At 36.0% G+C, this 24484-nt stretch overlaps 1 protein-coding gene across 1 annotated transcript in view; it reads left to right on the top strand.

The window, feature by feature from the left end:
* Positions 1-24135, top strand: part of PRMT3 (protein arginine methyltransferase 3) — a 133639-nt gene extending 109504 nt beyond the window's left edge. The window contains exons 14-16 of the mRNA XM_052662216.1: positions 11665-11715; positions 11887-11974; positions 24010-24135. Of these exons, the coding sequence (XP_052518176.1) occupies positions 11665-11715; positions 11887-11974; positions 24010-24119 (249 nt within the window). The 3' untranslated portion in view covers positions 24120-24135. The remainder of the gene's footprint in view (positions 1-11664; positions 11716-11886; positions 11975-24009) is intronic.
* The last annotated feature ends 349 nt before the right edge of the window (positions 24136-24484 follow it).

The following is a 24484-nucleotide window of genomic DNA, read 5'->3' as shown; positions in this document are numbered from 1 at the left end:
GCCAGCACCCTCATGTTCTTTGCAGGAAAAAAGATTCTTTCCAGAAGGGCATTTTTATACATCTGGAATGATTTCTCTAGTTTTTCATATATAATGGTCAGAACATAATCAAAAGTAATCAGTTGCACAAGAACACAAGACAGCATAATCAGGAACCAGGTAACACAGGCAATAAAAATAAGAGCTCCAGGGACTTCCCTGGTGGTCCAGTGGCCGAGAGTCTGCACTCCCGATGAGGGACCCCGGGTTCGATCCCTGTTCAGGGCACTAGGATTCCACATGCTGCAACTAGCAGTCACACCACAGCAAAGATCCTACAGGCCACAACTGAGGCTGTGCAGCCAGATCAGTACACGTGTGTTTAAAAATACAGCTCCAGGAGTTACAGATGGTAGGTAGATCAGATATGGACTTTAACTATACTTACTAAGTTCAAGAACAAAAATGGAAAATTTTGAACAAAAGAGTTGGGAATATTTAAGAAATAATATAACAGATTTGAAAAAGAACTGAACAGATATTCTAAAAAACTAAAGATGAGTTTAGTGGCAAATATTAAATCACTAGTGTAGAGAGGATTATTGAACTAGATTTTATGTCACAAGGAAATATCCGGAACAACACACAGGGATGTCAGAATGCAGCATTGGGAAGGGCAAGAGATGCAGAAGAAACAAGAAACAGTCTCCTGTATGTTTAAATGGGGGTCCCAAAGGGAAAAAGAGGTAAGAATTTTCCAACTGTTTGAAGAGCTAATGGCTGAGAATTTCCCAAAACAGATGAAAGACAATGAACTACAATTTAAGAAATATAGCGTATCTTGAATAGGAATGATTTTAAAAATCCTTCCATTTTTAGATACATGCCCTGGAGAAATGAAAACATATATCCATACAAATACTTGTTCATGAATGTACATAGCAGCACTATTTTTAACAGCTAACAAAGGGAAGCAGTCTAGATGTCCATCACCTGAAGAATGAATAAACAAAACGTTTATGGAGACATGGGTTCTGTCCCTGGTCTGGGAAGATCCCACATGCCACGGAGCAGCTGAGCCCATGTGCCACACACAACTACTGAAGCTTGCACCCCTAGAGCCTGTGCTTCGCAACAAGGGAGGCCGCCTCCGTGAGAAGCCTGTGCACTGCAACAAAGAATAACCCCCACTCACTGCAGCTGGGGGAAGCTCACATGCAGCAGTGAAACCCAGCACAATCATAATATAATGAAATATTATGTGGGTATAGAAAACAGTGAAATCCTGATACATGCTGCAGAATGTATGAACCCTGAAATAATGAGTGAAAATGCTAAGTGAAAAAGGCCTGCTGTGAGAGGATTCCATTTATATGATGATCCAGTTCTATGATTCCACTTATCTGACATGTTCATACTAGGCAAATCTGAGAACTGAGGATAAAAGGAGCAGTATGGATACAAGGTTTCTTTGGGGTTGATAAAAATATAAAATTAGATTGTGGTGATGATTGTACAACTCAGTTTTTAAAAACTGAATTATACAGTTTACTTAAATGGGGAAATTTTTATGGAATGTGAATTGTATTTCAATTTAAAAAGGGAGAAGACTTTCCCTAGAATATCCCTAGATACATTCTACTAAAATAAAAGAGAACATCTTAAAAGCCTCAGTGGGGCTGTAAGAAGAACATTGAAATTATCTTCAAAAGAACAATAAATAGATGATTTCTCAGCAGGAACAATAGAATTGGAAGACAGAAGGTAATTCAGTGATGACATCCTCACTGTGCTGAAAGAAAATAACTGCCAACCCTGAATTTTACCCAACTAAAATAACTTTGCCAACAAAGGTCCGTCTAGTCAAAGCTGTGACGTTTCCAGTAGTCATGTGTGAATGTGAGAGTTGGACTATAAAGAAAGCTGAGCTCCAAGAGTGATACTTCTGAACTGTGGTGTTGGAGAAGACTCTTGAGTCCCTTGAACAGCAAGGAGATCCAACTAATCAATCCTAAAGGAAATCAGTCCTGAATATTCATTGGAAGGACTGATGCTGAAGTTGAAGCTCCAATACTTTGGCCACCTGACGCAAAGAACAGACTCACTGGAAAAGACCCTGCTGCTGGGAAGGATTGAAAGCAAGAGGAGAAGGGGTTGAGATGGTTGGATGGCATCATGACTGCTAGACATGAGTTTGAGTAAGCTCTGGGAGTTGGTGATGGATAGGGAAGCCTGGTGTGCTGCAGTCCATGGGGTCACAGTCAGACACGACTGAGTAAGTGAACTGAACTGAACTGAAAATAACTTTTAAGAATGAAGCTGAGAGCTTCCCTGGTGGAACAGTGGATTGGAACCCACCTGCCAGTGCAGGAGACATGGGTTCTATCCCTGGTCTGGGAAGATCCCACATGCCACGGAGCAGCTGAGCCCATGTGCCACACACAACTACTGAAGCCTGCACCCCTAGAGCCTGTGCTTCGCAACAAGGGAAGCTGCCTCTGTGAGAAGCCTGTGCACTGCAACAAAGAATAGCCCCCACTCACTGCAGCTGGGGGAAGATCACATGCAGCAGTGAAACCCAGCACAACCAAAAATAAACTTAAAAAATGAAGAATGAAGCTGAAATAGGTATTTCAGGTGAACAAAAAAGAATTTGCCCCAGGAAACTGATTAATGAAGATAATAAAAGCAAACAAAAAGTGATCCTAGATGGAAGTCCAGAAATACAGGAAGCAATGAAAGTGAACAGAAGTGGTATATGTACATATAGCAGCAGTTCCACTCCTAGGTGTGTACCCAACAGCACTGAGTACTTCAGTTCACCAAGGTACATTCATAAAAGAATGTGCATAAAGATGGCACTTAATACTTGTCAACGGTAGACTGGATACATAAATTATATAGTCACAAATGTCTTAGAGCCAGATAACTAGGTAATATGCAGTCATATAAGTGAATGTCAAAAACAATAATAAAATTAGCTAGGCACAAAAGACTATATGATATTGGTGAAGCATGTAATAGGGAAAATGAATTTACGCTTAGAAATTGGAGAGATAAGTCTTGGCAAGGACATACAGAAAAGGGAACTCTGTGCACTTTTAGTGGAAATGTAAGTAGGTGCAACCACTATAGGAAACAGTGCAGAGGTTCCTCAGAAAATTAAAAATAGAACCGCCATTTGACCCAGCAACCCTGCTTCTGGGTATATGTCCAGAGGAAGTGAAAACAGGGTCTTGATTATTCACAATAGTCAAGATATAGAAACATCCAAGGTGTGTACAATGGACTAGATAAAGAAGATACAAGATAATATATACGCACACGTGCACACTATATTTACGCACACGTGCACACTATATACACACACATGCAGTGGAGGAGTATTCCACTGTAAAAAGAAGGAAATCTTGCCATTTACCACAGCGTGGATGGATCTTGAGGGTATTAGGCAAAGTGAAAAAAGTCAGAAGGAAACAAATAACTGATATCTCTTATACTTAGAACCTAAATGAAAAGGCCAGATTCCAAAACAGAGAACAGAGTGGTGGTCACCAGTGGGTGGAGGACTGGGAAAAATGGGGAAATGTTGGTTAAGAGTACAGACTTCTAGTTAGAAGTTGAGTAAGTTCTGGGGCTCCATTGTACATCAAGGTGATTATACCGTAGTTAACGATGTTATATTATATAGTTGAAGATTATGAAAAGTAGATTTTAAATGTTCTCACTGCTAAAGAAAAGTGATAATCATGTGGCATGATGGAGGTTTAGTTAATGCTCTGGTGGTAATCGTTTTGCGGTATGTAAGTGTATCAAGTCAACCTATGACACACCTTATATATTGTTAGGTTAGTTACATCATTGACTGTATAAATTAATAGTATCTTGTGTTTCTAGCTAGGAAGAAGTGTTGAGGAGTAAGGCCATATAAGCTATTGATTTATGAAATGTCAGAATTCAAGTGCCTATGTTTTAGTCTCTGAAGCAGTGATCCCTTCTGCTCTGTAAAACTGCCTTTGTAGGTAGTTTTGTAGGTAAACTACAAGGGAGCAATCTTAGTAAATTTTAAAGGAATTTCAGTTGTACTTTGGGAATATTTTAGTAGATCAAAAATGATTTATGTTGAATTTTTTTAGTAAAAGTACCTTTTAAAAATATTCTTAGACCTATTGTCTGTTTAGATGCTTTCCATATTGCTTGATCTATTTCTAAACGATACTCAGTTTGGTGATACCCCTTGAGAAGTACATGGCACTTAATGTGTATTGTTCCCTAGAGGAATCATGAAAGAAAGAAAAGATGCAAATTTCCTCCTGGGATAAAATCGAAAATTAATTGAAGAGGAAAGAGTCTATAATTTAAGCTATAGTTAATATTGGGAGAATAATGTAGTATGTAATTTTCATTTTCTTGGTTATGTCTTCTTAAATACCAGTTATCACCAGCAGAGTTCATGCTCTTTATGCAGCAGCTTTTTATGGCCTGTATTTGTATTCTCATCTGATTGGTTTATAGACAATGATGTAAGTTTAAAATGTATAATCTTTTTTACGCATTATCTTCTTACTCTTGCTTTACTTGCTTCAGACTCATCATCAGTTAGCGTTTGAATTCCATGTTAAGATTTTGAAAGAAATACTCCAACAAAAAATGAACTGTATTTTTGTTATAGTGATTCTGCTGCATGGATTACAAGCACTCTATCTCCATGCTTGGATAAACTCCATCAAAGGCACATTATCCTCCTATTTCTGTGGCCAGCTGCCTAATTGTATCTGCTGTAACCACACGCTGCTGGAACATGATACCAATGAAGAACAGAAATGATAAATTACTCCCTGCAGGTGATAGTGATAATGATAATTTTTAATTTCCTTCTTCCTCATAAGGTCTAGCCTGATCTCACTTCATTGGCTGCCATCCTGTTGTATACACACAAGATATGTCCTCTTTAAAGAAATACTCATCACACTAAAATACATGAGAAAGCAATTCATTTTTATTCCATGTCATTGTTCTTCAAATGAGCATGTATCATATCCTACTTTGTATGTATGGGATGAAAAAACAAAATGTAGCTTAAAACAGATTTTTTAAATGGTTCAATGTACACATGAAATGATTTGTGAAATCCACAAAGCAGAAACAAATAGCTCATTCTGAAACTCTCTTGTAATACTTTGGAATATTTAAGATGCACAATAAAGCTACATGTCAGTATTATTTTCCTATGTACTTCAGAGTAATTATGGAAGATTCTCATCAAATTATAAGCGTGATCAAACTATCCCAGAAATTTACTGTGTGGATATATTTTCCTTTCATTCTGTTTGTTTATGTCATTATCACTGTTGTTCTTAATTACCATTAACTTTCTCTCAGTCTTAGTGACTTTATACCTGTATTTTTCTGCCTGTGGTATAAGGCAGTGAATTTTATTTATTTCATTGTGACCTTGCCTTTGCAAACTAACCTAGCTCCTATAGATACTTAATTTCAAAGCTTATTTCTCTCCTTAGCATTCCCCTTGCCCCTAATTAGAGATATATATGGAACAAAAGGGAAATTCATTCTGTGGCCAGGTCTTCCAATCTATCTGACCTTTTTTAAGCACGTGTCAAGATGTGCTCCAGTTATTTATTGCCATTACCTGTTTGGCATCATTTTCAATTTCCTGTGCTGGTTGTTTATTCTTGTATTTGAATGACTTCCACAGAGTTCATTGAAATTAACATTTAAAACACCTAGAGATATCGTGTCAAAGTGGTGGTAACAAGGAGGTTAAACTGTAATTGAAAAACATTTGCATGTTTATATTCTGCAGTGAAATGAATAGTTTTGTCCCCAAATCATCTGACATATTTGACTGTTTATAACATCTTTGCAGAAATAAAAACAGTGATCATAGTTCAACTAGTTTATATGATGTTTCAAGTTTAAGGATTTTTTCCTTTTTTCCTAATCTCTATTTTAATTATCAAGGATCACTTTATTAAAAAGAAGAAAAAGCTCTTTCCTTAAAGTGTCATTCTAGGCATTGCTTGTATTAGAGGGTAAATACCATTTAGTTCTCTGATGAGTACATTATGTGCATGTGATCTTAAATCCCAGGTGAATTTTTTCCTGACTTCTCATGCTTCTGCTTAATGTTTGCCGTGGAACTGATCTTAACACTACCCTTAAGCAAACATCATTAGGAAGGTAGATCTGCATGAAGAGTTGGAGATCCTATAATGTCCTTCACAGGGAACTATGATATAGATATGTCTTCTATTTTTCTTTCTTATTTTATTTGTTTGTCTTTGGGTTTATAAACTATTTATTTTTTGGTTATGCTAAACTACCCAGTATTTCTTTCAGTGTATTTTTGGGTATCTGCGGGAAGGTTAGTGTCTTTTTTGAGAACTAAATTTCATAGAAATTATATTTAGGGATTGAAAGACAATTCTAAAATGCCTTTATATTCTCAGATCTTTTTTATTTTTTAACTTTTTGTAAACTTGTCTATCAGCCTCTTGTGTTCATTAAAACCTATACTCCATGATTATAGTTCTGTAATGTTCTATTAACATTACCAGCCTGTTTTTTTTTTTTTTTTAAACCAGAGTTAAATAGGTCATTTCTCTTCATATAGTTTATATATTTCAAACTCTGGTCGCATTTTCTGATAACGTTGTAACAGCTGCTTTTCAGCCCAAATTTGTTGTTTTCACAAAAGGTTTTATTAGGTCACTGAAGTTTTTCTTTCTTCACTTCCATTTTTGGTAACATAGAGGATACAACATATGTATAACTTAAAGAATAATTATAAAGTAACCCTCTCCCTCTAGAACCCACTTACTAAAATCTTTAGAAGTCTTCGTAATGTTTTAATATATACACTGTGTGCTTGCTCAGTTGTTCAGTCATGTCCGACTCTTTGCAGCCCAACAGACTCCTCTGTCCATGGAATTATCTAGACAAGAATAGTGGTGTGAATTGCCATTTCCTACTCCAGGGGAATCTTCCCATCCCAGGGATTGAACCTGCATCTCCTGCACTGGCAGGCAGATTCTTTATCACTAAGCCACCTGGAAAGCCCATCCCCGTATATACACTATGTTTAAAATAGGTAACTAATGAGAACGTACTAGATAGCAGAGGGAGCTCTACTCAGTGCTCTGTGGAGACCTAAATGAGATGGAAATCCAAAAAGAGGGGATATATGTATACATGTAACTGTTTCAGTTTGCTGCATAGCAGAAACGAATATAACATTGTAAAGCAACTATTCTTCAATAAAAATTAATACAAACCAATACAAATAAAATTTATCATTTTTCAACGATTTTATAATAAAATATATATACATATAGAGAGGGTTTCAATAATTTCTATTGCTGTTACTTTCCCATTTGCATCTTTTCTTCTCTACTTGCAACCTTAGGGACTTCTCTGGTGGCTCAGACGGTAAAGTGTCTGCCTACAATGTGGAAGACCTGGGTTCAATCCCTGGGTCAGGAAGATCCTCTGGAGAAGGCAGTGGCAACCCACTCCAGTACTCTTGCCTGGAAAATCCCATGGACGGAGGAGCCTGTCAGTCTACAGTCCATGGGGTCGCAAAGTTTCGGACATGACTGAGTGACTAAACTTTCACTTTTGCTACTCTCCTCATTGGAAAATGTGTGTGTTAGTCGTTCAGTCATACCTAACTCTTTGTGATCTGTGGACTGTAGCCCACCAGGCTCCTCTATCCATGGAATTCTCCAGGCAAGAATACTGGAGTGGGTGGCCATTCCCTTCCACAGGGGATCTTCCTGACCCAAGGATCAAACCCAGGTCTCCTGCATTGCAAGCAGATTCTTTACCATCTCAGTCACCAGGGAAGCCCTGGAAAATGTTATTTTTCTAGAATTACTAGCTGGGTAAAACTTGTCATTCTTTAAATCAGTTTAGTTCCTTTTACATGTTAGACACTGCCCTAGCCTTTGGGGTACAGAGAGGACAGATTTTTTTGAGAGTCACTAAGGGAAATAATCAGAGATAACAGCTGAATTGAATGCCTCTCCATGCAATGCTATGGATTATTTAGCTCAAGTCCTATTAAAAATAACTTACCATAGTTCTCCATATTTGTGAGAAATGGATAGATAAACATGAAGACTATCAATATTCCAAATCTATCTATTACTTTCAATAGCTTGGTCAAATCTTTCCAGATAGTTATATATTCACATTTGTGTAACACAGAATAAGTGCCCCAAATAAATACATATTATTCTTTTCTCTTAATAGTATACCACAACTCTTTTTCCAAATCAGTAAATACTTATCTGTAGGTTTACTTTTGATGGCCAAATAGTATTCTATTATTTGTAGATTTTGTGATTTATTAACTGATTACCTGTTGTTGAAAATTTGGGCTAAAATTGACATAGTTAAATCTTTGCAAGCATACTTAATAATTTCCTTAGAATAACTTTTTGGAAGTTTTGAATTACTGGATCAACCAGTATTACATTGTAAAAAATCTTAGTTGAGTGAACGAAAACAGAAAAGTACACAAGTCATAAGTATAGTTTAACAAAATTACACAAAGTGATTGTTCCCTCATGTGTATATACCCAGCATTCAACTTAAGAAATAGAATATTACTAGAAACCCAGGAGCCTACCATGTAACCCCTTCCAGTTTCTATCCTTGTTGCAAGGATAACTCCTCTTCTGACTTGTAACACTATGAATTAAGTTTGCTATTTTTGGATTTCTGTATATAAATTGAGTCATATCATGTGTGCTATTTTGCATCTGATTTCTTTTTAGTATGTATTAGTTATTTTCCGTAGAAAAGTTATTTCATTTTATTTTCCCAGCATGAATGCTGCTTTCTCCACCAACTGTGAATAATGTCGTTTAAAAAACACAATCAAAGAAAATTGTATCCAGTTGTCTTAATTTACTTATTTTTTTCTAAGTAGGTGAAACTTTTTTTTATTATGTCTATTAATCATTTGTTTTTCTTTTGTAATTCTCTTGCTTTGTCTTTTGTTAGCTTCTTTTGATGCATTGCTGTTTTACTAATTTGTAGTAGCTTAGGGAGCTGACTCATTGGAAAAGACTGATGCTGGGAGGGATTTGGGGGCAGGAGGAGAAGGGGACGACAGAGGATGAGATGGCTGGATGGCATCACTGACTCGATGGACAAGAGTTTGGGTGAACTCTGGGAGTTGGTGATGGACAGGGAGGCCTGGAGTGCGGCAATTCATGGGGTCACAAAGAGTTGGACACGACTGAGTGACTGAACTGAACTGAGTGTACAAAGAACAGTGACCATTTGTTATATGTATGGCAAATATTCTCTCATCTCTATCTTTTAGTTTTGATACTAAAATTAAAAATTTTCTTATGTTAAGTTTCTGCCTTGTGTATGCTGCTTGAAGAGCCTTCTTTATTTGCAGACTTTATAGACATTATTTATGGTTTAGATTTCATTCTTCCTCCTACCCTCTAGCCCCTGCACTGAGTTTTGTGCTTATGTGTGCTTACATTGAAAACCCCACCAGATGATGTTATAATTTTTTGCCTTAAATAATCATAGGTATCAAAGAAATTCAGAGGGGGAACGTAGTGTTTTATAGTTATCCAACTATTTATCATTTCTGTTGTTTTCTTATTTTTGATATTTCAGGTTTCCTTCCAGTATAATTGCCTGTCAGCCTAAAGAACTTCCTTTAAAATGTCTTCTAAAAAGCCTGTTGTCAATAGATTCTTTAATTCTCCTTCACTTGGAAATATTTTTATCCTTCATTCTCTAAAGGATATTTTTCCTGGATATAGAATTTTAAAAGTGTTGGTTTTTTTTTTTCCTGTTCTATCATATTTTTCTTTTCAGTCTAGACCTCCAGTCAGATGTCTGTTAGCTCCATCGATCCCCTAGTCTCTGGGCATTTTATTTCAGTCTTTTCCCCTTGTTTTTTAAAATTGGTTCCTTTCAATTGGTTTCACTTCAAATTCACTGACTTTTTTCCCTGTGTCTTCTCCATTCTACAATTCAGCCTAGGAAGTTTTTTGTTTCAGTTAATTGTGTTTTTCAGTTCTGAAATTCCCTTTAGGTTCCCTTTTTGTCATTTCTGTTTCTCCACTGAGAATTTCTCTTTGATTTATTTCAGTGTGTCTCTGTTGTGGCTTTGCTGTTAACTCATACCAGCATAGTTATAGTTTCTGCTTTACGTCTTTGTCTGATAATTCAGCATCTGGGTCATCTCAGCACTGACATCTGTTGACTGTTTCCTCTTGACAGTTGGTTCCATTTTCCTGGACTTTGTATGCTGAGTAGTATTGCATTGTATCCTGGATATTGTGGACTCTTTGCTGACTTAATCTGGACCATATTGATGTTTGGTGTTAACAGGCAGTCAGTCCAGTGAAAGTCAGAACATAAGTTCTGTCAGCAGTGTCTCAGCAGGCAGTGGTTCAAACCTCGTTTCTGTTCTCTGAGAGTGTGCTGTTCTGTTTTGGAGTTCTCTCCTGCAGGAACGCAGTTTAAGAATTGGTCTGAGACTTACATGGTTTTTTCTGTTTGACAGAATTATAAATAGTATTTTGATTCTCTCTTGGTATCTGAAGCCTAATGAACCTCAAGGTTAAATACTGAATTTGGTTTTGGCTCAATCTGCATTAACCCTGTGGAATCAGTAAAACTCCATGTTTTTAACAAAAGCAGGAAAGTACACAAATTAGCTTTATATGACTTTTTGATAATCAGTTTCTAACTTTTACACTTTATAAGCTTTATTTAATGCCAGTTTTAAAATAGGTTGAGTCAAGCCTGTCCCACTAGTAAAATAAAAAGGAATGGTATCATTTAAATTTTAAAGAAAAAGAAATTAAAATTTATATTTGGTTGAACATATTAATTTCTTCTAGCAGCCTTTTGTGCAATTATAGTGAACCTTAAGAGTAACATCAGATTTCTTCTTCGGGAGTATATACCTAAAACATAAGTTTTATTTGAATGGTGTAATTTTTATTTGCAGAAACAAAATATATAATATTTTAAAATTTCATTTATCTCATCACAAACATAATCATACTACTTTGCTTTAAAATTGGATGAATTAAATCAGAAGAAATGAAATGAACTGGGTTTGTACAAAAGAGTATGTGTCAGTTATTTATTTCTGTGTAGCAAACCACTCCAAAACCTAGTGGCTTGATGTCAAAATCACGTAGATTTATTTGTCTGTGTTTCTATAGTCTGGACTGTTCTGCTGGTCTAGTTCAGTCCTAGTTCTACTGGCCTCTCCTGGGCTGTCTCACACTGCTGCGGCTGTATGAAGCGGCTGTATGAGACTCACATGGCAGCATCTCAGTGGGAGAGTCTGGATGGGTAGGGGGCCGGATGAGCCTCGCTCTATGTAGATTCTCACTTTTCAGTGGTCCAGCACTGTCATTTCTCTAATTGAACACATATTGAGTATCTGATTAGCCTTGTTACCCTTATTATCTCGTTTATATGGGGGAAAGCCAAGTTACATTACTTTATTTTTAACATCTTTTTCTCTAGAGAAAATAGTGACCTGCCATTTGTTTAAGAATGTCTAATCTTTGAAATGGTTTCTTACTTGCCGTGACTTAAAAGACCATGAAATCAATTGTTACATGATTAGCTTAATAATTATTTATATTACTTCTTTTTAAAAAACAGGCAATTGCTGGCTACTTCGATATATATTTTGAGAAGAATTGCCACAACAAGGTAAGTATCTCATAACTAGGCAAGTATTTTATTTTCGTGCCCCAAGGTATTTGATCATAAGCATTTTGCTTTTGTGAGTAGTTGGAGCTTGTATTTGATGTAGTAAATTAATGTACCATGATATTAAAAGTCTTGTACTTCATCAGACATTTTTGAACTCTGCCAATGCAGGTTGTGTTTTCTACGGGCCCACTGAGCACCAAAACACACTGGAAACAAACAATATTTCTGTTGGAAAAGCCATTTCCAGTTAAAGCAGGTAAGAAAGAAAGAGGGGTGGGTGTCTTACTCATTCTGAAATAAACAGTATTCATCCATTCTGCAACCGCTTTTTCTGTGCCCACTGTATTTGAAGCAATATAGCATACTAAGGTAAGTAGTTCTTAAGAGTTTACCATGTACATAAAGTTTAGGTAGCATATCATTTCATTACATAAGTAAGTTAAAGAAAACTTTTATTTGAATCTGATGTCTGCCAGTTACAATGCCATTGTGTAGCTCCTATGTTGAGTACTACACAGTAATTCAGAAAATTTTTCGTTAAGCATTAACTAGTATATACTAAGTTGAAACTACAACTAAAAGAAAATATTTTAATTTCCCAAGTGACTAAACAGAAATATCACCAATAGAAGTAAAGTGTAAATTTAAAAAGACTGTCATTCAGTAGTTATTATATTCAAAATCTATTTGTTTAGAATGCTTTCCACTGGGTCCACCTCCTCAGATCTTGCATAGTGTTTAAAGGCTGATCCGATGCTGCATTCCTTTGTTTTACATCTCACTGATTGTTCACTTACATGAGCACCTATAGTTCTTATATTTCTACACATTTAACACCAAAAGTTAGAATTTGATTATGGAATCTTTTTTTTTTTAACTGCTTGTTACATGTATGTCTTGTCCCATCTTCACTGAAAGCCTCTTGACTGTGGGAAAACTGAATGTACACCAAACTTCAGTGTAGAGATACTCAACATCAGATTGTTTGTGTGTCTCTGGTGGCTCAGAGGTTAAAGCGTCTGCCTGCAATGTGGAAAACCCGGGTTCGATCCCTGGATCAGGAAGATCCCCTGGAGAAGGAAATGGCAACCCACTCCAGTGTTCTTGCCTGGAGAATCCCATGGAGAGAGGAGCTTGGTAGGCTACAGTCCACGGGGTCAGAAAGAGTGGGACACGACTGAGTGACTCACTTAAAAGCAACATTGAGCAAAGATTTGCAGAAGGATTCCTAAAATATATGAGTTTGATTTATATGAAGTTTTAAAAACATGTAAAACAACAGGCTATACACACACATAGTAAATTAAGAAGCAACACTTACGATAACCACTGAATTCATCAACGTGGTCACCTCTAGAGGAGGATAGAAATACGATTGCAGAAAGGGGCTTTAGTGCCATATATATGAACTTTTCCTTTGAAAAACTGAAGGAACTGTGCAGAATGTCAAGATTTGACAAAACTGAACAAGTGGTTATTATATCATTCTCCATGTTTAAAATATTTCATAAAATTGTAATATAGTTTTGATTTCACTATTGAAGCATAAAGGAATTTAGTAGATGCAAATAAACACCATCAGAGTAAAGCAGCGCTGTGTTGTCATTCTTTCACTTTGAGGTTGTAGTGCTATGGAAATAAAACTTTGATGGTGTCATTTTCTCTTTCTCCGGAAAGCTATAGCACAGCAAAACTGAAATGAAGCAAAGACATCTTCATTTATGTTTCTTTGCTTTTTTTTTTACTCTGCTATTTGGATTAGCTTTGGGAAAATTGAAAATACTGCTTTTTCCCTCGCTGTAACCGTTTGTTGTCTTACTACTAGAATTCTAAAGGCAATACTAATTCTTTCATGTTTTAATCTTGAGAGAGATTTAAGATAGCCTTTGAATTTTCTCCTACCTAATTGCAACACAATATTATTTATATCTAGTGAAATTTTGAAATCCTAACTATTCTTTACACAGTAATCCTTTGAGTAATTGATTTCTCAGAATACTGTGAAGAAGATACATGACTCTTATGTTGCCCTGTGGCACCATCTACATTCTGTATTTCTTTTATTGCCATTGTGTGTACTTACATTTAAATAGTAAGTCCAATAGGCTCCCCTAAAAGAGTACAACCTGAGGAAAGTTTGTGAAAACAAAATTTCAAAGAAAGGAAAAAATTGTCATTCTCAGTTACAAGAATTTTTTTTTTTACTCTACTAATCATTAGCCTCTGATGGTATTACTGATAAATAGAAGCCAGAAGCTGTGGAGCAGAGTATTGGGATAGAAGCTAGTCAGAAAAAAGAGCTCTAGGGACCTCTGTATCAATATCGGACATGTTGATAATTTTATTAAATATAAATGGTCTGTATATCTAGAAGATGAAATTTCATTCAGTGCTAAAAAGAAATGAACTATCAACCTGTGAAAAAACATGGAGGAATCTTAAACCCATATTACTGAGTGAAAGAAACCAACCACTTAAAGAAATAACACCAACTCTACACAGTCTCTTCCAGAAAATAGAAAAAAACTGATTTTATGAGGGCAGTATTTCTTTGATATCAAAAATTAGACGAAGATAGTATAAGAAATTAAACTATAGACCAATGTCCCTCATTAATAAATCCTCAACAAGATAGTAGCAAATTAAATCCAGTGATGCGTAAAAAGAAAATACACTGTGACCAGATGGGTTTTATTCCAAGAATTCAAGGCTGATTCAGTATTTTAAAATCATATAATGTAGTCCACCATGCTAGCAGTCTAAAGAAGAAAAGCTACATGATCGTATCAGTGGATGCAGAAAAAAAAAGTTTGACAAAGTGTAATATCAATTCATGACAAATACAGCAAACTAGAAATAAAAGAGAGTTTCCTCATCCTGACAGATGGCATCCATACAGCCTACCGCTAGCATCATGCTGAATAAAGAAAGACTAAATTTGAGACAAGGCCATGTGTCTACTTGCTCCACTCCTACACTGTTTTGTTTTGTTTTTTTTTTAGAATTTATTTTAATTGGAGGATAATTACTGTATAGTATTGTGATGGTTTTTTCCGTGTATCGGCATGAATTGGCCATAGGTAATACATGTGTTCTCTCCATCCTGAACCCCGTCCTGCCTCCCTCCCTACCCTATCCCTCTGGGTTGTCACAGAGCACCAGTTTTGGGTGCCCTGCTTCATGCATCAAACTTGCACTGGTTATCTATTTTACATATGACAATGTATATGTTTGAATGCTATTCTCTCAAATCATCCCACCTTCTCCTTTTCCCACTGACTCCAAAAGTCTCTTCTTTACATCTGGGTCTCCTTTGCTGCCATTTATGTAGGATCATTGGTACCATCTTTCTAGATTCCATATATATGTGTTAATATGCAGTATTTGTCTTTTTCTGACTTACTTCACTCTGTATAATAGGCTCTAGGTTCATCCACCTTGTTAGAACTGACTCAAATGTATTCCTTTATAAAGGCTGAGTAATATTCCATTGTGTATATATACCACAACTTACTTACCCATTCATCTGCTGATGGACATCTAGGTTGCTTCCATATCCTAGCTGTTGTAAATAGTGCTGCATTGAACATTCAGGTACATGTGTCTTTTTCAGTTCTGGTTTCCTTAGAGTATATGCCCAGAAATGGGATTGCTGGGTCATATGGTAGTGTTATTCCTAGTTTTTTAAGGAATCTTCGTACTGTTCTCCATAGTGGTTGTATCAGTTTGCATTCCCACCAACAGTGTAACAAGGTTCCCTTTTCTCCACACCTTCTCCAGCATTTGTTATTTGTAGACTTTGATGATGGCCATTCTGACTGGTGTGAGATGATACTTCATTGTGGTTTTGATTTGCATTTCTCTAATAATAAGTGATGTTGAGCATCTTTTCATTTGTTTATTAGCCTAAGCAAAAATTAGACAAAGCTGGTACAAGAAAATTAAACTACAGACCAATGTCCCTCATGAATAAATCCTCAACAAAATAGTAGCAAATTGAATCCGGTGATGTGTAAAAAGAAAATACACTGTGACCAGTGTTTATGTCTGCACTCCTGCACTCTTAAACTGGAAGTCTTAGCCAGTGCAATAAGAAGCGAAAAAGAATTAAAACCATTGGGAAGGAAGAAATAAAGCTGTTATTATTTATAGATAATGTATACGTAGAAAATTCTAGGAAATCTGTCAAAAAATACAGAGCTAGTAAGTGAATTTAGCAAGAGAGAAATTAATGTGCTGATTCTAAAATTTATATGCAAATGATCTAGACTATTATAGCCAAACAATTTTAAGAACCATATTGTACTTCTTACACTATGTAAATTCTGAACTTAAAAATTATATTAACACAAGCAGTATAGTATTGACATATAAAAGATGGATATATAGATTAATACAGTGATAGAAAATGCGGAAATAGCCTTATTTTTGTATAGTCAATTAAGTTTTTTCAGAGGGCCAGTATAAATTTAATTGGAAAAGGATAGTCTTCTCAGAAAATTGTGTTAGAACAGCTGAATATTCATAAAGGAAAATAATGACTCTTCTCTGACACCAAATATATAAAAACTGACTTTAAGTGGATAATAGGCATAAACATAAAAGCTTAAAACTGTGAAATTTCTAGATAATAACATAAGAGAGCACCTGATACTTGAGGTAGGTGAAAGTTTACAAAAGTGAAATATTAAGTAAAACTCATTGAACTGCAATTTTACATGTTTTGGTTTTATTATATATAACCTATACCTTAATAAAGTTAAGGCGAGGGTGCAGTGATTTGAGAGAAAAGCACTGAAACATGTATATTATCATGTGTGAAATAGGTCGTCAGTCCAGGTTTGATGCATGAGACAGGGTGCTCAGGGCTGCTGCACTGGGATGACCCTGAGGGATGGGAAGGGGGTTCGGAATGGGGAACACATGTACACCCATGGCTGATTCATGTCAATGTATGACAAAAACCACTACAATATTGTAATTAGCCTTCAATTAAAATTAATTAATTAATGTAAAATTTAAAAAAAGCCCTCACTGGACCCTCAGTATATCCAGGGTAGAATCCAGATTCTTTACCATGACCCTTTACAGTCTGACCATTCTTCATCGTTTCCAGCCCTGACCTGTCAGAACCCCACAGAAGCCCATGATATGCTCCAGCTGTACTGCTCATTTTTTAGCTAGTTTTCCTGTCTTTTCTTCCTCATTGCCTTTATCTGAGATACTTTTCTACCTAGCAAACTACTTTGACCTCTTTCACTTGATGAATTACACTTTTCCCTTTATAACCCAGCTTATTTCTGTACATCTTTCCTCATTGTCTTAAAAAGTTAACTGTTCTGTTATTTTTTCTCCCAGATAATTCATATGTATATCTGTGTTATAACATACCAGTGTGCTCTGATACGGGGTTCTCATAGATGAGTTATTTGCTTTTCTCACTTCTTTTTTTATCTGGTGCAGTATTTGGCATGTCATAAATATGCTCCTGAATGAATAAGTACAGTAATATGCATTGTCATTGAAATATAACTTCCTTTCATCACCGTGGGTGACACATGCCAGGGGCATTTATCTAGTTGCTGTATTTCGTTGCCCCATTTTGTCAGCTCTGATGTTCTCCGAAATTGTGGCATGGCTGAGGAGAGTACTGTTGAGTCAAAAAATAGCTTGAGTCAAAAACTACTTTTTGACTTAATATGGTGTACAATTTTTAGATAAAATTAAATAAAGCCAAGCGTCTAATCATGACAATTTGCTGTGCATGTCAAGTTTATTTTACTGTCCAGATAGTAATGTGACAAGATTTTTTTTAACAAGATATTGTGAACATACCTATACAGTTTTTCCATGCAGCTTATGTGTGTGTGTATGTGTACATGTTAATATTTTGAATAATGATAAGTCATTTTTTGGTAATGGCAAATATACCATTGAACTTCCCTGCCAGCTCAGTGGTAAAGAATCCACCTGACAATGCAGAAGACATGGGTTTGATCCCTGGGTCGGGAAGATCCCTTGGAAAAGGAAATGGCAACTCACTCCAGTATTCTTGCCTGGGAAATCCCATGGACAGTGGAGCCTGGCAGGCTTAGTCTGTGGGGTCACAAAGAGTTGAACACAACTTATCTAGTAAACAACAACAAAATCTACCATTGGCGGCAGACAGGATATTTGGAAAGCAAAGAAAAAGACAGTGTGAATAGGAAATTTAGAATAGGAATTTTACATTTGACCAACAGCACAAGGTAACTATAAGATGATGAACCTAATGTGTTTTTGCTTTGGTGTGGGATGTTGTTTGTTGTTGTTATTGTTATTTTCACAACATAGTTCTAACAATAGTTTCCAAAGAAATACTCTACAACATTTGAGCATTCCCAGCATTGTGGGAGTTAGAAACCAGCCTCCCAGAATGAATACTTTTAAAGGATTTAAAGATCACTTTTAAAGTTTAAATTCAGAGTGGTTTTTCCCCCCTTTTTCTTTAAAAAATAATGTGCAATTTTATTGTACAAACTTACGTGACAGTGTTTATTTTAAAGATCCAGATTTTTTTCTTGTGGTTTGGCTTTGAAAAATACTATTAAAATCATACTATTTAGTTCTCTTTATATGTTATTAGTAAGCTTTTATGTGATGGAGAATCCTTTTTTGTTTTCATTTTTTTAACTCTAAGCTTTGATAGTGATAATACTGATTTTTATTTATCCCCCTTGTGGGGAATGAAATTTTATTGCTCTGGAAGAAACTAATTTGAAAAAACCACTAGGACCGAATTGAAATGAAATCAGTTTTGTTCTTGATTGAACTGCAGTGCTGCTTTGTGATATACTAATAGCCGTCTGCTGATGATAAAAACAAGGTGATACAGCTCAGCTGCATAGAGACTGTCCTTTGCAGCTCTCACCAGTTTACACACTTAACAACATCAGTCACTTTATATCTATTTGACACTGATTAATTACTCCTATCTCTACTGCATTATAGCCGTTACCTTGGCACTTTAGCCAGGCTTGAACAATTGAAGTGGGTGCAGCAGTGTGAACTGTGGATTTATTACTGTGACCCTTCGTGCTGTATGATTAACTTAAATAAGTATTGTTTTGCATCTCCATTTTGAAATTAAGGTTACAAAATAACTATTACAGCAAGTTATTTTGTTTGTGTTTTGTTTTAAAACACGAAAATTACAATATTAGCTTATAAGACAGTGTTAAGACTTTTTAATTACTCAAATATTTTATTTAATATTGATGCTGAAAATTTTTTCTTCTGTGAAAATTTAATTATCTGTTACTCATACATGTTGAGCTGTATTTTAAGTTAAGGGATACATAAACCTCTTAAATACATTCTTTTTTAACATATTTTTTAAACTTGAAATGCAGTATTTGATAACCTGCTTTATAGGCACCAGGGAACATTTCGTTTTTGACCCTACACTAAGGATCAACTAGGATATTTATAAACAAGCCACATTTTAACATGTCTAAAGCCACTTAAAGAGCAACTACCCTTAGGGCACATCAGCAAGAAAATCACTGAGTTAAATAAAATGCTCAAAAAATCTTTTTAGATGGTGGTTAAACATTTAAAATAATAGCATCACTACTGATAATCACCAAAATGCAAATCAAAGCAGTCAGATACTGGTGGTGGTTTGTTACCGGTTTCTTTCGTTCTTTATCTGTTGTTGCTTGGATTCTAATAACAGCCAAATTTTGGTGAAGATGGCTGGAATGTAAAAATGGGACACATTTTATGCCTTTTTAAAGTATCTTGCTTTATAGAATTTGTTTCATTTTTGTATAAACAAATCATCAACTTTTTCCTTTTGGTTTCTAACTTTTTTTCCATACCAGGAAATATTGTGTTACTATGTTTATACATTTCTGTTGACTCCTTTCTTGCTTAGTGATGTAAAATGCCCCAATTAGAATCTACTGAATCTCTATAATGAATCTTTATTCCATTTATCTATGAATTTATTCCTAAGCCATCACATTTTAAAAAACACTTTATTCTGTATTTACATACAGTAAAAATTTACGCATTTTATTTATACAGTTTAATAAATTTTGGCAAATGTATGTTCCACTCTATTCAGTTCAGTTCAGTCGCTCAGTCATGTCCGACACTTTGTGACCCCATGTACCGCAGCACGCCAGGCCTCCCTGTCCCTCACCAACTCCCAGAGTCCACCCAAACCCTTGTCCATTGTGTCAGTGATGCCATCCAACCATCTCATCCTCTGTCGTCCCCTTCTCCTCCTGCCCTCAATCTTTCCCAGCATCAGGGTCTTTTCAAATGAGTCAGCTCTCTGCATCAGGTGGCCAAAGTATTGAAGTTTCAGCTTCAAAATCAGTCCCTCCAGTGAACACCCAGGACTGATTTCCTTTAGGATGGACTGATTGGATCTCCTTGCAGTCCAAGAGACTCTCAAGAGTCTTCTCCAGCACCACAGTTCAAAAGCATCAGTTCTTCGGCGTTCAGCTTTCTTCACAGTCCAACTCTCACATCCATACATGACTACTGGAAAAATCATAGCCTTGACTAGATGGACCTTTGTTGGCAAAGTAATGTCTCTGCTTTTTAATATGCTGTCTAGGTTGGTCATAACTTTCCTTCCAAGGAGCAAGCATCTTTTAATTTCATGGCTGCAGTCACCATTTGCAGTGATTTTGGAGCCCAGAAAAATAATCAGCCATGGTTTCCACTGTTTCCCCATCTATTTCCCATGAAGTGATGGGACCAGATGCCATGATCTTTGTTTTCTGAATGTTGAGCTTTAACCAACTTTTTCACTCTCCTCTTTCACTTTCCTCAAGAGGCTCTTTAGTTCCTCTTCACTTTCTGCCATAAGGGTGGTGTCATCTGCATATCTGAGGTGATTGATATTTCTCCCGGCAATCTTGATTCCAGCTTGTGCTTCCTCCAGCCCAGCGTTTCTCATGATGTACTCTGTAGATCAGTTAAATAAGCAAGGTGACAATATACATCCTTGACGTACTCATTTTCCTATTTGAAACCAGTCTGTTGTTCCATGTCCAGTGCTAACTGTTGCTTCCTGACCTGTGTACAGGTTTCTCAAGAGGCAGGTCAAGTGGTGTGGTATTCCCATCTCTTTCAAGATATAGAATATTTACTTGACCCTAAAAAGTTTCCTTGCTGATCCCTTGTGCATTTAGTCATCCCCATCTTCAGTTTTCAGTCTGGACAACCATTGATCTGCTTTCTGTCACTACGTGTTATATTACTATTAATAATAGTAAGGCATTAGTATTCTTTAGAATTTTATATCAAAGTTATTATACAGAACATACTCCAGCTTCTTTGCTTTTAGCATATTTTAAAATGCATCTGTGAGTCAGTAATTTGTTCCTTTTTATTGCCAAGTAGTGTTCCTTTGTATGGACTTACTGTAAGTAGGCTTTCACTTGCTGATAGACTTTTGGATTGTTTTCAGTTAGGCACCATTATGGATAAAATTAATATGAACATTCTTGCAAAAGTGTTTGTGTGAACATATGTTTTCATTTCTCCTAGGCGATATCTAGAAGTAGAATTATTAGGTCTTATGATAAATAAATACTTAACTTCATAAGAAGCTGGCAAACTTTTTCACAATGACTATACTATTCAAGGTTCCTACCCACTGTTGTGGGTTTGTTTGCTCCACATCTTTGTCGACACTTACATAAAATGGCAGTCATTTTAATATAAGGTTTAATATGTCATTGTGTTGTAAGTGTAGGTAGCGACAGCTGTGTTTTTAATTTGCATTTACCTCGTGACTAATGATGTTGAGGCATCTTTTCATATGTTCATTGGTCATTTGTATGTCTTCTTCGGTGAGGTTTCTTTTAAGATACTTTGCTCAATTTTTGGTTGGGTTGTCATCTCACTGTGCTATAAGAATCTTAATAAGGTACAAGTTGTTTGTCCGATATATGCATTGCTGATATTTCTATCTCAATCCTAGTTTGTCCTTTCATTTTCGTAAGGTCTTTTGAACTTTGTGCTACTGTGGCCTAAGTTAAGAAATCTTTGCTACTCTAACATCACAGCTTTTCCTATACGGTTCTTCTAAAAGCTTTATATTTTTGCCTGTACATTTAGGATTATAAACTATTTCATGTTGATTTTTAAAGTAATATTCATCTTTTTCCAGATTTATATTAGGTTGTTTCATCATCATTTCTTGAAAAGACTTTCTTTTCCTGTTTAATTACCTTGGTTCTTTTGTCAGAAATTAATTAACCATGTATGCATGTCTGTTTCTGAACTTTGTTTCCTTGATCTATGTGTCTTTTCTTATGCCAGTAAGACACTGTAAGATGATATAAATCCTCCTGCTTTATTCTGTTCTCTCACCATTCTGGGCTCTTTAAATTTGCATATGCGTTTTCAAGTCAACTTAAATTCTGCCCAAATGAAACAGTCCTGCTGGGATTTTGATTGAGACTGTTGAATCTATAGATTACTTTGGGGAGAATTGACATCTTAAAACAGTATTGAGTGTCATCCACAAACAAGATGTCTCATTTACTTAGATCATCTTTAGCAGTGTTTCATAATTTGATATAACTAAATGATGCATATATGTTGTTACATTTATCTCAAGAATTATATGCTTTTTCAATGCTATTATAAATGCTATTGTTTTTTATTTCAGTTTCTGATTCTTCGTTGCTCATGTATAGAAATGCAATTAATTTTTTATATTGATCTTATGTCCTGAGATTGCTAAACCTTCTGAGAGTTTTAGTAGCTGTTTTCTTTTCTTTTTCCAAGGAGTCAGTCCTTCGCATCAGGTGGCCAAAGTATTGGAGCTTCAGCCTCAGTCCTTCCAATCAGTATTCAGGATTAATTTCCTTTAGGATTGACTGGTTTGTTCTCCTTGCAGTCCAAGGGACTCTCCAAGAGTCTTCTCCAGCACCACAATTCAAAAGCATCAATTCTTCAACACTCTGTTTATGGTCCAACTCTCACATCCGTACATGATTGCTGGAAAAACCATAGCTTTGACTATAGAGACCTTTGTCGGCAAAGTAATATCTCTGCTTTTTAATATGCTGTCTAGGTTTGTTACACCTTTTCTTCCAAGCTGCAAGTATTTTTTAATTTTATGTCTGCAGTCACCATCCACAGTGATTTTGGAGTCCAAAAAAATAAAGTCTGACACTGCTTCCATTCTTTCCCCATCTATTTGCCATGAAGTGATGGGACCAGATGCCATGATCTTCATTTTTTGAATGTTGAGTTTTAAGGCAGCTTTTTCACACTTTTCTTTCACTTTCATCAAGAGGCTCTTTAGTTCCTCTTTGCTTTCTGCCATAAGGGTGATGTCATCTGCATATCTAAGGTTGTTGATATTTCTCCCAGCAATCTTTCCCAGCTTTTGCTTCCAGCCCTGCATTTCGCATGATACTCTGCAAGTAAGTGAAATAAGTGACAATATGTAGCCTTGACGTACTCCTTTCCCAATTTTGAACCAGTCCATTGCTCCATTTCTGATTCTAACTGTTGCTTCTTGACCTGCATATAGGTTTCTCAGGAGGCAGTTATGGTGGTGTGGTATTCCCATCTCTTTAAGAATTTCCAGTTTATGACTGTGGTCTACACAGTCAAAGGCTTTAGCATAGTCAATGAAGCAGAAGTAGATATTTTTCTGGAATTCTCTTGCTTTTTCTGTGATCTAACGGATGTTGGCAATTGATCTGTGGTTCCTCTGCCTTTTCTAAATTGAGCTTGTACATCTAGATAATACTCAGTTCACATAATGGTGAAGCCTAGCTTGAAGGATTTTGAGCATTACCTTGCTAGCATGTGAATTAATTCTTGTGAAACCTTGCCTTTTACTGCCTTCCAACCATCCCCAGTCCTCTGTGCCAGCATACCCTATTAGACCTGTTGCATAATTGTCAGTACCTCTATTTTCTTCGCCCTGAACTGTGAATGCTTTGAGGTCAGGGACCATGTCTTTTTTATAATATGCCCAGGACATACCTCAGGGCCTCATATTGAGGAGTCCAATAAACAGTCCCCAACGCTGCAGTGACCACTGTAGTTACACTTTTTCACAAGCATTTGACACCCATGCTAGCTAAATTCGATCTGCTTTCTTCAAAAATTAAACATAAAATTGTCCTGAAAATTTTTAAGTTAAGAAAAAGTGACACATTCTCACAACAAAAAATAAGTATCAATTCTAAGTGTACCATATTGCTTTTCTGCTACACTGTATTCCTTGAATTCTGAAATCCAATTTTTGCCTTTCTTCTTTAGGTGAAGCCTTGAAAGGAAAGATCACAGTGCACAAGAATAAGAAAGATCCACGTTCTCTCATTGTGACCCTTACATTGAACAATACAACTCAAACTTATGGTCTCCAGTAAAAAGGCTACAAAAGCACCAACTAATCTGCAGCTTTTATGGTCGGGGAGGGGCGGGCAGTAGGGGAGGAAGCTTATGTGAACACATGGATGTTGAATCTTTGAATCTGGTAATTTAGCTACAGAGGGAACTGATCCTCGTGATCCACCTCTGTAATCACATTCTTGAAAGTCTGGCCGGTGAGATTTAACAAAATATAATCCCTGCATTGAGTTTAGCTGTATTGAAAGTCATTCAAATTGGCCTAAATTTGGAACAGAGGTATAATCTTTTGTTGTTTTTAATAATTTTCTTACTATAAATTTTAAACACTAGTAATTGATTGTTATTTGGATACTGTTTTATGAAACTAGTAACTGTACACAAG

Source organism: Budorcas taxicolor, chromosome 25, assembly GCF_023091745.1.
Source record: "Budorcas taxicolor isolate Tak-1 chromosome 25, Takin1.1, whole genome shotgun sequence".
Classification (NCBI taxonomy): domain Eukaryota; kingdom Metazoa; phylum Chordata; class Mammalia; order Artiodactyla; family Bovidae; genus Budorcas; species Budorcas taxicolor.
Note: the sequence above shows the minus strand (reverse complement) of the source record. Positions and strands in the feature narration are given on the sequence as shown.